Source organism: Prosopis cineraria, unplaced genomic scaffold (assembly GCF_029017545.1).
Source record: "Prosopis cineraria cultivar Desert tree isolate PC_DT_omini unplaced genomic scaffold, ASM2901754v1 PC14, whole genome shotgun sequence".
NCBI lineage: Eukaryota > Viridiplantae > Streptophyta > Magnoliopsida > Fabales > Fabaceae > Prosopis > Prosopis cineraria.
In genome coordinates this window covers 217616-231533 of record NW_026555345.1, presented here as the reverse complement: position 1 = coordinate 231533, position 13918 = coordinate 217616, and the positions used below count along the sequence as shown (strand labels likewise).

The following is a 13918-nucleotide window of genomic DNA, read 5'->3' as shown; positions in this document are numbered from 1 at the left end:
TAGTACTTCCGTAACTCCCTGAGTAGTGACCTTAATTCTAATTTTGCACTACTCTTTGAGACACTCTCTGCTTCTGGCTCTTCCAAGTAACTAGATTTCCCTAAACGAATGAGTAGTATCCTGATGTTTGATCTCTTATCTTGGTGAGTTCCTCCCAGTCTGCATTCATATAAATCTCTATAGATCATAGATTTTGCTTTTTGAATAATAACCCTTTTTTCGAGAGTTTCCCTTTAGGTACTCCAAAATTCTGTATACTGCTTTCATGTGCTTCTTCCTTGGATCACACATGAATTGGCTTGCTACAACTTACTGCATAGGCAATATCTGGACTTCTATGAGAGAGATAGATTAATTTTCCTACTAGTCTCTAATATCTCTCTTTGTCTATTGATTCATTTTTTCTCCCTCTTCTACTACTTCTTCTTCTTCCCAGTTGTTCTTCTTCAGAGGCATTTTCCTTTTTTTACTTTTTTCTCTTTTGAACCACCATGGGTGTTTCTATAGGTTTACACCCCAGCATGCTTGTTTTGATCAACAGGTCAAGACATATTTTCTTTGAGACACATAGATCCCATGCTGTGATCTTGCAACCTCTATACCCAGGAAATATTTCAATTTTCCTAGATCCTTTACTTCAAACTCTTTTCCACGAGCCTTCTTTATTCTGAGTACCTCCTCTTCAAAGTTACCTGTGATGATTATATCATCTACATACACTATGAGTATGCACTTTTTTCCATTAGTCACTTTCACAAACATGGTATGATCAGATAACCCTTGCTTGTATCCTTCAGTCCTCAATACTCTTGAAAATCTATCAACCAGGCTTAGGGTGATTGTTTTTAAACCATAAAGAGATTTTTTCAGTTTGCATACATGATTGCTGCGCGTCCCTTCTCAAAACCTGGAGGTAAAGTCATAAATACTTCTTCTTTAAGTCTCTATTGAGAAACACATTCTTGATGTCTAGTTGATGAAGTGACCAATCAAGATTTACAGCAACAGAAATTAGAGTTCTGATGGTATTAAGTTTAGCAACAGGCACAAAAGTTTCTTTGTAGTCAAGCCATAAGTCTGAGTGAACTTCTTGCCACTAATCTAGGCTTTAACTTGTCCAGCTTACCCGTAGAATCATATTTTAGGGTAAAATCCCACTTGCATTCTACAACCTTTTTCCTTTGGAAGTTCTACTATCTCCCAAGTACCATTCTTTTTTAGTGCATTCATTTCCTCTATCACAACATTCTTCCATTCAGGTATACTAAGTGCCTCATGTATATCAGATGGAATCTTTACTTCATCTAGGTTTGTTACAAACGCATGAAATTGAGGAGATAAGGCATGGTAGCTTGCAAATTTCTGAATCGGATGCTGTGTACATGTTTTGGGTTGTTTCCTGATGGCTATAGGCAAGTATAACTCATCAGTTTCTTCATTCTCAGCCACTTCTTTCCCTCTAGATTTATTTCTTACATCACTTTCAGCTTCAGGAACCTCTATTGGTTCAGATTCAGGTTGTGCTTCAAACATAACAGTTTCTCTATTCCGCCATTTCTTTCTTGAGTACGTCAATGGTGTCTTGTTCAGTGCTTTTCCTACATATAATCTGAAAGACTTTTCACTCACTTCAGTTGTTGGCATAGAAGACTGAATACTAGAATCGGTAAGTGGCTGGATAAGAATTCTGGTATTTGTGGGGTGTGTCTGGGAGTTTTTAGATGCTGGAAATAATTCTGGAAGTAATTCAGAATTTTCAGAAATAGCTGAGTTCTTACTCAAAAGCTGAGACACTCCTCCTCTCCCTTGGAGCCAAAGCTTTGGAATAGAATGGGATATGTTCAGCAAAGGTGACGTCACGACTGACGTACAAACGTTTAGACCGTGGGTCAAAGCACTTATATCCCTTTTGAGTTGAGGAATATCCTAGAACAATGCAACAACTTTGGGTTCCAATTTATGAGATGAGTGAGCATGAACATAAGAGGTGCAGCCAAAAATTCTAAGAGGCAGGTTAGTATCAAGGTGGGTAATAGAATGAGTTTCTTTTAATTTTTCAAGGGGTGTAGAATAGAAAGAACCCAACTAGGCATGCGATTTATCAAATAGATAGCTGTTAAAATTGCATCCCCCCAAAAACACTTTGGGTACATTATAAGTAAATAAGAGGGCACAAGCAACTTCTAACAAGTTTTTGTTTTTCCGTTTCTGCAATGCCATTTTGTTGGGGAGTGTTAGGGCAAGTACGTTTATGAATGATGCCATGCTCTTTAAGGAATAGATCTATGGCATTATTGAAGTATTTTGTGCCATTGTCGGTGTGCAGCACTTGAATACAGTGATGATATACACCAACGATCCTTCATGACTGGTAGTCGACCCAAGGGACCACCTGTCCTACTCGGATCAATTTTTGAGGACCCATTGTTCTTCGACATTGAGGAAGAGAGATTTGGGTTCAACTCGGTCTCAGCATTTTTTGAATTAGAGTGATCGGAAGTTTCAGGAGATAAGCCAAGCTCTGATACCATGTAGCAATAAGGCTTGTTAAACTTTTTATTTCAGTCGAGAAAGAGTACAAGGATAAATACAAGAGAAACATGATCATATTTCCAAGAATTAAGGAGATTGACCAAAAACCCAATATCCTAAAATAATAACAAATAACTACCCCCGAGATATTCTCCTAAACTATTTACGGTAAATATATAAAATAAATATTAGGTTTAACCGCAAAAATAAACGTTACAAGCAACACAAAAAAATAAGGAAAATTGGGTCTTGTGGTGTTAGTGGGCTTAAGGCCCAAAATCTAAGGCCCACATCCAACACTCACCCTCAAGTTGGTAAGTAAATATTGATCATCCTAGCTTGCTTCTAAATGCTTCAAACTTCTCTTGGGTTAGTGCTTTGGTCATCACATATGTAATCTGCTGTCTTGAAGGGATGTATGATAGATCAATAACCTTTGTATCTAATTTCTCATTGATAAAATGCTGATCAATCTCCACATGTTTAGTACAATTGTGGTGCAGTGGATTGTTGGCAACCTTGATTGTAGACATATTATCACACCATGCTTTAATTAGTCCAATTGTGCCAACCTTAAAGTTCCTATAAAATTTTGACAATCCACATTCCTTCACAAGTCCCTAAGGTGAGTGTCCTATATTCAAACTTTGCTTCTTACTCCCCTAGGTTACCAAGTTGCCCCACACATACGAGTAATAACCAATAGTAGAATGTCTATCTACCTTTGACCCAACCCAATTAGCATCCGTGAACAATTCTATACCTCTAATGTTGCCTTTTGCAAAGAACAACCCTACTCCTAGAGTTTTCTTTAGGTACCTGAGTACCTTGTAAACAGCAGCCATATGTTCCTTTTGAGAACAGCTTGAGAATTGGGTAACTACACTCACAGGAAAGCAAATGTCAGGTTTGGTATGAGATAAATATATCAAGGGTTTGAGATCCTCGATCTCAAACTTTGTTGCTAGGTTGACCTTTAGTTTGACAATTTCCTCACCACCATTTCTTGTCAAAATACTACATCATCAACATACACAATGATAACTGTCATTTTATCAGCAAAATGTTTATCAAATAGAGTATCATTTGCTTGGCATTGTTTGTATCTCCAGGCTTTGATGGCCCGAGTAAATTTCTCAAACCATGCCCTTGGTGATTATTTCAGGCCATATAGAGACTTAATCAATCTACAAACCTTGTGAGAGCCCGTGGTATCGTCAAACCATGACCTTGGTAATTGTAATATGGGAAAACACCTCGAACGCACCAATCGTACCAGTCAAACCCGTTGCACTAGCAGCATCGGTGTGCTAGTCATCCCATCTTCACTGGTCAAGCTTTTCTAGCTTCCCTTGCTTGTCTGAAATGCTCATGGTGGTTGGGTCGTAAGAGCCCCTATGAACAACATTAGGACAGAGGAGGCAAAGAAGAAAGGCAAGAGAGTCGAGAGCACGGCTCTAATACTATGAAACTTTTTCTAAATAATTTCTTGCATATTATTGAGAAAGGGTTCAATACATATATAGATAAAAAGTAATAGAGGATGGATCTAATTAAATCCCTAAACTCTCCTAAAATTTCTAATAATATAAAATATAATTAAGACTATAAAAATAAGTGTTACAAGCAACGCAGAAAAATAAAGAAAATTAGGTCTTGAGGTATTAGTAGGCTTACCCTATGTTTGGTAAGGTGGAGGGAGAGGAGAAATTTTAAAATTTCCCCTTCCCTCCCCTCCAAAACCTCTCCCCCTAAATTGGGAGGATATCCCTCTCCCCTCCCTCCCCCTACCCCTCACCTCCTTGCCCCTCCATCCCCTCCCCTCCATCCCTTCCCCTCCCCTCCCCTCCTCTCCTCTCCTCTTGAACCAAACAGAGCCTTAGAGACTTAAAATACAAGGCCCACATCCAAAAACCATACTATGTTATTGTGCTATATTAACAAAAAACTCCTTAGACATACCATTCACTGAAAAGATCCCAATCAATGTCTTTCTTGAGTGTTCTTATTAGTCTTACCGTCTATTCCTTTTCAAAAGGGTCAACATCATTAGTTCAACCATCCTCATTGACTCCTCCTTTGGCCTTTTTTATATATGCCCAAAGTATCTTAATTTTTTCTACAACTTCTTAATAGATGCCATGACAACCTTTCCTCATTTGGTTATTATATATCTCTGCAATATCCTCATCTTTGCAACCACTATTTTGGCTATTGTATCTCTCTGAAGCCTAGCATTTACTACCATTTAGCAATACTAACTTGATAATAAAACTTCCCCTTAAGCTTATTAAAAAAATTTAGATAACCAATAACTCCTGATGCCTTTCTCCATTTTAACGCCAACTTGTACTCTATAAATAACATCCGCATCAATTTCACCACCATTTTATATTATTGATCCCAAATATCTAAACTTTCTCACTTATGGTTTGATTTGATCTCCAATTTTACCTTCAAAACATTTCTAGCTTGCTTCTTATTGAACTTACAATGCATATATTCTATCTGACCCATACTTAAGTGAAAATCCTTTGATTCCAAGGTTTGTCTTCATAACTCAAGTTTAAAGTTTAGCTCTTCTCTTAACTTTGCAACAAGGATCATATCATCTGCCAAAAGTATGCACTTGGGGATTTTCACTTGAATGTGCTCAATCAGAATATCTAAACTAGATTAAACAAGTAAGAGCTTATGGATGAGACCAATCCTTACCAGGAAGTCCTTTGTTTCACCTCTAGACATTATTTCATAAGTTGTTCCCCCTTTACACATATTTTATATAGCTTTGATACACATAGCATAGACACATTTCTTTCCTAGAGCTTTACAAAGCACTTCTTTTATTACATGATCATAAGCTGTTTTTTTTTCTTTTCTTTTTCTCAAATCAATAAAAACCATAAGTTCCATCACCTTCTCAACTACTACCCGCTCTAGAGCCTATTCTGCTGCCATTTTTGGGCCCAAGAAACAGAATTGCTATGATGAAGGTGATATGAAAGAATAAAGAAAGACGAGAGCATAATAAAACTAAAATTGAATAAAAGATTCTACACATCCCCTATCACCACCTTGTGCTATATGGGAATATCTTTAGATTTTTATCATTGCTAATTGTAAAGCTTTTATTAGTATTTATTAGCCTTTAATAGAATTGATTAGCCTTGGTGTATACATTTCAATGTAACTCTATTTAGATGAATGAGAAATACAATTTTCCCAAATATCCCACTTGCTACATATATAGACCCCACAATCCCTTGGCTAGTTGGTTAATATTAACTACTCTAACTAAACTTGAGATGGAAGTTTATGGTGAAAATAGAAAATATCAATCACATTTGATTTTGCAACAGACTATTCCATTGCAAATAAGGGATTTTTTTTTTGGGCGATGAATTCCATCTCAAATTTTCTATTTTGTTATAGTAGCCTAAACTATTATTGATACATCATGGTATTTTATTTATAGTTTAATACATATAAAACAAAGCAATTATAGGAAATAAAATGAATGCAAGGAAAAAACTTCAAAGGTTGGCAATGCCTTGATCTATGCCAAACTGATAAGGTTAGCTGTTAAATTCCAATCATAGCAAATATTACTAATAATTTTTGACACATTACAATCATTACAATGCTTTCTAGGATCAGACAATAAACACTCCATACAAGTACCAAGGATTGAACCCAAAGGAACTAACATGAATTCATCCCATAATGTGCAATAGTAAAAAGGTAACCATGAAAATATGAACTTTCGCAAATGAATGACCAAGATAACACGTTACCAAAACATCTTAAATAAATATGATATGCAAATAATAAAGACATGTTATTTAGGTAGTTAGCATCTGATAAAGGGTAGTTAAGTCATTTCTTTATTTTTGTTAGACTATTTTGCCTATTCTAAGGTTGTCTCTACCTGAATCCTACAAATACTAGGCTCCCTCTCAATCGTAATTAGCCTAACGATGATAATGAAGTATATTATTCATATTAACTCCTAATTCTATCGTAATATCCTCTGTTTTTATCCCTTTCTTCCCGAATTCTCCTTTTCTCTTCAATTCTATCCTCTCTCTCTCTTCTCCATTCTACCTCTTCTTCCCTTTCAATATTAGTGGTACTAGAGCTTTCATTCCTTGGCCATTCTCTTCTCTTCTTTTTAATTCTGATGGTATATGGTAAATACGAGCAATCAGACTCAACAAGAAATGGAGGAAAGATTGCACTAGGTTGAACAAAGACTTACCAAGCTGGATACCATTGACACACTTAGTGATCACGTGATGGGTCTTTCCAACCAGATTCAACTCCTAATACGCGATCAAGAGAAAGAATCTGATAACCTGGGGCGTCGCAATAGGAACGATAGAAATGGTCACCATCGTCATTGAGATGAAGACATGATAGATAGGGAAGAGCATTAACGGCTTACCCAGTTCACAAAAAATGGAATTCCCTAAGTTCTCTCAGTCTAAGGTGTTGGGTTGGATCATGAGATGTGAGATATTTTGAACTCGATGATACACCAAAAAATTTCTAAATGCATATTTTTTGCAGATGATATAGTTCTCATTGCAAAGACAAGAGAAGTGATAAATTATAAACTTGAGTTACGGAGAAAAACATTAGAGTTAAAAGGTTTCAGCTTGAGAAGGAGTAAAACAAAATATTTACATTGTAATTTTGAAAAAAGGTCAATAAGTAGCAACTTGAAAGTAAAATTAGGTGATCAAACCATACCTTAAATGTAAAAGTTTAAATATTTGAGAGCGATTATTCAACAAAATGGGGAAATTGATAGAGATATTATACATCAGATACAAGTGGGGTGGTTTAATTGAAGAAAGGCTAAAGGAGTTATCTGCGATCGTCAGGTATCTGATAAACTTAAAGGAAAATTTTATCGAACTACTATAAGACCAGCAATTTTATATGGCAGTGAATGTTGGGCTTTGACGGGATAGCAAGAGCATAAAGTTGAAGTAGCAGAGATGAAAATATTGAGATGGATGTGTGGATATACACATAAAGACAAAATTTGAAACGAGCAAATACGGAAAAAAGTGGGTATGGCACCTATTAAAGGAAAAATGGTAGAAAATCGTTTAACGTGATTCAGACATATACAAATAAAACCACGGGAGGCACCGGTGAGGAGAGTGGAATAGATGACTTTGAGCCCTGTCAAGAAGGTTAAAGGAAGACCGAAGAGAACATTTTTGGAGGCTATTGAGCGAGACCTTTTAATTAACAATATTTCTAAAAGCTTAATAAATGATAGAGCACAATGGCGTCATATAATCCATGTAGTCGACCCCACTTAGTGAGATAAGGCTTGTTGTTGTTGTTGTTGATATACGAGAAAATGAAAAGGCGAGGAAGGCGTCGATCTGCCTGGATGAAAAGGCTTGGTCTTGGCACAGTGTTAGAGGAGACCTAGTTTGGCGTCACCCTCACCTAGGAAGAGTACATTGTTGTCCTTAAAGAAAGATTCGAACCCACCCATGAGACGTTGATGGGTGATTTGATGCGTCCCTTGGCCGAATTCAATGATGCATTTGACTCCATTGCTTGCAAGCTTGATCTTTCACAATAGTACCTCATCAAAGTGCACATGGAAGACTGATGGAAGATTATCTGAGTCCTTTGAGGTTGTTTAAACCGAGAACCCTCCAAGAGGCACGTTCTCTGGCTCATATGCAGGAGATCACTTAGCAATGACAAGCTGAGAAAAAGATAGGTGGCAAGAATAGTGCATAGGTGTCTACACCTTTGATTGCCTTGTCGGAAGCCTTACACAATACTTGGCCACCTTACAAAAATGCCCTCTTAAATGGTAGGACCTAACAGAAAGGGAAGATGACATTTGCACCCCAAAAATCATCTTTTTCTTCCTCTAAAAGCAGCAGTAATCCCCTTAAAATTCTATCTGCAAATGAGAAGGCAGAAACACCAAAGCAAAAACCTGCGATTTTATTGCCATGAAAAGTTCTCGCATGATCACAATTGTCCACAAAGGCAAAAGATGCAGTTGTACTTCATTGATTTGCTAGAAAGCCAAGAAGACCAACCAGCCATAGAATCTGAAAATGATAAGGTGGTAGATAAAGAAACACCCCTAGTTTCACACTATGCCATCAAAGGAGTTGAAGGGGCCTCATCAATGCGGGTTGCAGGCTGTAGCAAGAGGCAGATCCAGGCTTTGATAGATAATGGAAGTACCCATAATATCTTGCATCTAGAATTGACTAGGAAACTTGGTTGGCAGCCTAATTGCAGGGTAGAAGTGGCTGGAGGAAAAAAATTACAAGTCCATGGCATGTGGAAAAAATTTAAGTATGCAAGGTTTGGGGTTCATTTTTTATTTCAGAACTCTTGATCTCAAAACTTATGACATGATTTTGGGTCTAAATTTGTTAAAAAGCATAAAAAATGCCTTTTGGAATTATGAGACCCTCACAATGTATTTTTGGCAAAGAGACCAACTATGCAAGCTACAAGCCATACCACCTAACTCATAGATCATGGTGCAACCCAAGAGAATTGAAATAAAAAGGGAAAGGGATGAATAAAGGTTTCTATGTTGAAATCTACAAAAGCATAGGCCGGTTGTTTTGCTGTTTCAGAGGTATTAGAAGAGCTTCCCATAGAAATTCATCAAGATCTAAGGGCATTTCTTGATGTTTTTGAAGAACCAAAACGGTTGCCACCCATGTGAGAAGGCCATAAACATGCTATAGTCCCTCAAAAGGGGATTGACCCTATTAGTTTAAAGCCCTATCGCTATTCTTCTACTCAAAGGATGTGGTTGAGACGCTAGTGGGAGAACTTTTGCAATATGGAATTATTCAAGAGAGTTCCTCTCCTTTTTAAGCTCTAATTGTGCTAGTAGAGAAGAAGGATGGTTCATGGAGAATGTATATTGATTACAAGGAGCTAAACAAAAGAACAATAAAAAATTAGTACCCAATCCCTCTTGTGGAGGACTTATTTGATGAACTATGGGCTGCAAAGTGGTTTACAAAGTTGGATTTAAGAGCGAGATATTACCAAATTCGCATGGTGCCTAAAGATGCCTACAAAACAGCATTCAAGACACATTCCAGGCACTGAGTGGCTGGTTATGCCATTTGGTTTAACCAATGCACCAGCCACATTTCAGCAAGCAATGAATTCTATCTGTAGACCCTTTTTAAGAAAGTTTGTTCTTGTTTTCCTTGACAATATCCTAATATATTGCTCCTCTCTTACAGATCATATGAAGTATTAACAAAGGTGATGGAAATCTTAAGGAAAAATCAATATCAATATTATGTTAAAAAAAGGAAGTGTACTTTTGCAGCAACTACTATTGAGTACTTAGGTCATATTTTGGAAAATGGAACTGTTTCTACTGACCCCAAGAAGGTGGGTGCAGTCCTTGAATGTCCAAAACCAGCCAACATAAAGCAATTAAGAGCCTTTCTTGACCTAGTAGGATATTATTGGCAATTTATCCAGCATCATGGAGAGACTACTACACCTCTCACTAATTTATTGAAGTAGGGATTTATTTGTCTGATACAACAAGAAAAGCTTTCACAAGATTACAGGAAGTATTGGTTACAGCCCTTGTGCTTGCTTTACCAGATTTTAATAAATTTTTTTTGGTTGAAACAGATGCATGTGGCTTTGGGATTGGCACTGTATTAATGCAAGAAGGCCGACCTATTTCTTTCCTCAGCAAGGTAATGGCTCCATAACATTTGAAGCTGTCTATTTATGAAAAAGAGCTTATGGCAATGGTTCAAGCAGTTGAATATTGGCATCAGAATTTGGAGAGGAAGAAATTTATCATCAAAACTGAACAACAAAGTCTGAAGTATTTATTGGGGGAAAAAGTTAAAGACTCCTTTTCAGATGTATTGGATAGCTCATTTAATGGGGCTATGAGTATGAGAGTTGTTACAAAAAGAGAAAGGAAAATGCTGTGGCAGTTTAAAAAAGGAAAAGGAAAATGCTGTGGCAGATGCACTGTCAAGATTACATGGGCCTCAGTTGTTACATATGGCACTTGACACCACTTCTCCCGAGTTGCTTTAGAAAATTAGGGAGTGTTGGGATGCTGATGCAAATTTAAAGGCCATAATTGTTGAATTACAGAGAAAAGGAGGAAATATTGGCAAATATGTGTGGGATGGACAGCTTTTAAGAAGAAAGGAAAGCCATTGATTGGTGATGTTGCAGCTGTTAGGCAACAAATCCTTGAATGATTACATGCTAGTCCACAAGGAGGCCACTCCTTGGGGGGGGGGTGTGCATGCTACCTATCAAAGGGTTAGAGGGTTGTTTTGGTGGAAGGGGATGCATAAAGATATACAAGACTTTGTGAGAGGTTGTGACACTGTTGTCATTGCAAGTATGAGACAGCAGCTACCCCTAGTTTGTTGCAACCATTACCCATTCTTAATAGAGGTTGGAAGAGCATGGCAACGGAATTCATGGAAGGATTGCCTAGATTTGGGGGTAAAGAGGTACTATGGGTAATTGTGGACAGAATGAGCAAACATGCTCACTTTTTGGCTCTTTCCCATCACTTTTCAGCAACTACCTTGAATCAACATTTTTGGACCATGTTTACAAATTTCATGAGGCTCCTCATGAGATAATTAGTAACAAAGATCCAATTTTTATCAGTAATTTCTAGAAGAAATTTTTAAAGGTTATTAAGGTTGAGCAAAAGCTTACTTCTTCCTACCATCCTCAAAGTGATGGTCAATGTGAGGTGTTGAATCATTGTTCGGAAACATATCTTAGATGTATGTCTTGGGAAACTTCTAAGGATAGGAGCAAGTGGTTACCCTTGGCAGAATGGTGGTATAATACAACTAGCCAAACTTCAACAAAGGAAACACCTTATGAGTTACTTTATGGGCAAAAACCACCAATATATGCTCCATATCTACCTAAAGAAGCTGTGGTTGGAGCTGTAGATAGGAGTTTTGCTGTAAGAGAGCACATGATAAATGTTTTAAAGCATCATCTCAGCAGGGCAGCCAACAGTATGAGGCAAAAAGCTGATTTAAGGTCTGATCGTGAATTTGAGATTGGCCAATGGGTTTTTCTGAAGCTGCAGCCTTACAGACAGATCTCAGCTGCATCAAGAAGCACTCAAAAATTAGTATCAAGGTATTTTGGGCCATATAAAGTGATAGCAAGGATAGGAAGGGTTGCCTACAAGTTAGAACTTCCCCCTACATCCAGAGTTCACTCGACTTTCCATCTTTCACTGTTAAAATTGTGCCCAGATCCCTCAGTCAAGCACAGGCATTCCCCTAAAAATTGGCCAAAGGTTCCATCTACCCTTATTCCAGAAACAATCCTAAATAAGAGAGTGGGAAGGCATAAGAGAAGGGTTATTACTGAAATTTTAGTACAGTGGAAGGGCAAACCTGATGAGGAACCAAGTTGGCTGTCTTTGTTCAACTTCCCAAAGCAATTTCCAGATTTTCAGGTACCAAGCCCTTGAGGACAAGGGCTGTTAAAGGGGGGGCATTGATATGAAAATAATAGACATGTTTTATTTAGGTAGTTAGTACCTAAAAAAGGGTAGTTAAGTAGTTTCCTCATTTTCGTTTGACTATTCTGCCTATTCTAAGGTTGTTCTACCTGAATACTATAAATACTAGGGTCCCTCTCAATTGTAATTAGCTTGATGATGATAATGAAGTGTATTATTCAGATTAACTCCTGATTCTCTCTCGATTCCCTCTATTTTTCTCTTTCTTCCTAATTTCTGCTTCTTTCCTCTTCAATTCTATTCCATCTCTCTTTTTCCATTTTCATATCAAAATAAGTATATTAAAGAGGAGACACAATTTAAATTACTAACGTATCACAAGCAAAGCTTCAATGAAAAATAATTAACGTACCCATGAGTGTTCTATTGCAAAATTACCTTCACTATGTTGTATAGGGGCTGAAGTCACCTTAATGCATGGAAAACAGTCAATCCTATCATTCTCAGCTCTTATAAAGTCAAAAGTCACCAAAGCTACAAAAGCAGTAATTTGCAGAAGAAAGTCCAGCAGAACAGCCAATGCTACAGGAAAGTAAATAAATGTTAATAGAAACATTAATGGAACCTTCAAATTTTTATAGGATTGATTCTTTTTTCCTCCACCTTTTTTGAGGATACATCATATCTTTTTTCCAATATGAAAAAGCATTATTAAAACTCACAGATAGGTCATACACAAAACCTATGAAAATGAAATTGAGAACGGAAGGAGAAAATGATTAAACCTGCAAACATGGAGAAAACACGACATGCTGGCATTGAAATGAAAGATCCTACTGCGAAAGCCAAAATCTCAGAGATGCTGGCCAGCGTAATGGAAGGTCCTACTTGCCCTAGAGCATTACTTATCCGTTCTTCTATTGGCAAACTTGAAGATTGTCGTTTCATAGCATGTACAAGTATGCACATGTTATCCACTCCAACCTGATCATTGAATGGAAATTCAAAAAAATAAAGAGAAATCTCATAATAATTCTATAAAGTGATAACTAAATAGCAAAAAATATTTGAAATTAAAAATGTACAGAATATTTTTGCTTGTGCAAGGATTTAGATGACCCAAGCTGCCATATCAGCTGATTCCAAGGCAAACAATTATCATTTTCTATATTGTGAAATGGCTTGGCCAATTTTGAAGACCGTTTCTCACTTTTAATGGGAGTACGCATTGTCTAGTTGGTCAATAGGCTTGTCTGGCTAATACATTTGCTGTTCATTTTTGTGGAAAATCCCAATAATTAATTAGCTTTAATAGAGTCAATTTTACTCCCTAATTTCTCTCATCTAACCATTAGAATCAGATTGAAATCAGTGTTTAATCCTTCTCCTGATTTTTTGGTAGAGTTAGGCGTTTTCATTGATTCTTCTCAAGTGTATATATTGTATTGTCCATCTGATTGTAATAATATACAATTCTCATCTCTCAACTCACATGGTATCTGAGCAAGAGGGAGAGTTCAAACAAATCCTAACCTCAGACAAAGAAGAAATGGAGCACCAGGTTAACTTGGAAGGCTAGAAGCGTGTTGTGACTGAAATTGAAAGCTCTGATGGTGGTTTGCATCAGATTTGATGCCAGGCAAGGGGATCAAGTGTGACATAGGGTCTTGATGGGTCAGCTGTCCTCATCATGCCAGAGAAACTCAACAATGAGAACTACCAAGAGTAGGTGCAATCTGATAAACTGGCCATTGAAGGCTGTGGGCAACTTGGATTCCTCAATGGGAAGTCTAAAATGCCCAAAAGTTCCAATCCTCAGACTCCATGAAAATAGAGGTATGAAAACTAAATGGATGCCTCCTGGCTCATTAATGC

General features: G+C 37.2%; 1 protein-coding gene across 3 annotated transcripts in view; it reads right to left on the bottom strand.

Moving 5' to 3' along the window:
- Positions 1-13918, bottom strand: part of LOC129293484 (uncharacterized) — a 92712-nt gene that overhangs the window by 21027 nt on the left and 57767 nt on the right. For all 3 annotated transcript variants that reach the window (XR_008589167.1, XM_054931482.1, XM_054931483.1), the window contains exons 21-22: positions 12829-13027; positions 12482-12625 (exon numbers count right to left, since the gene is read on the bottom strand). Coding sequence is in view for 2 of the 3 variants with exons in the window: in XM_054931482.1 (XP_054787457.1) it covers positions 12482-12625; positions 12829-13027 (343 nt within the window). In the remaining variant the exon portion in view is untranslated. The remainder of the gene's footprint in view (positions 1-12481; positions 12626-12828; positions 13028-13918) is intronic.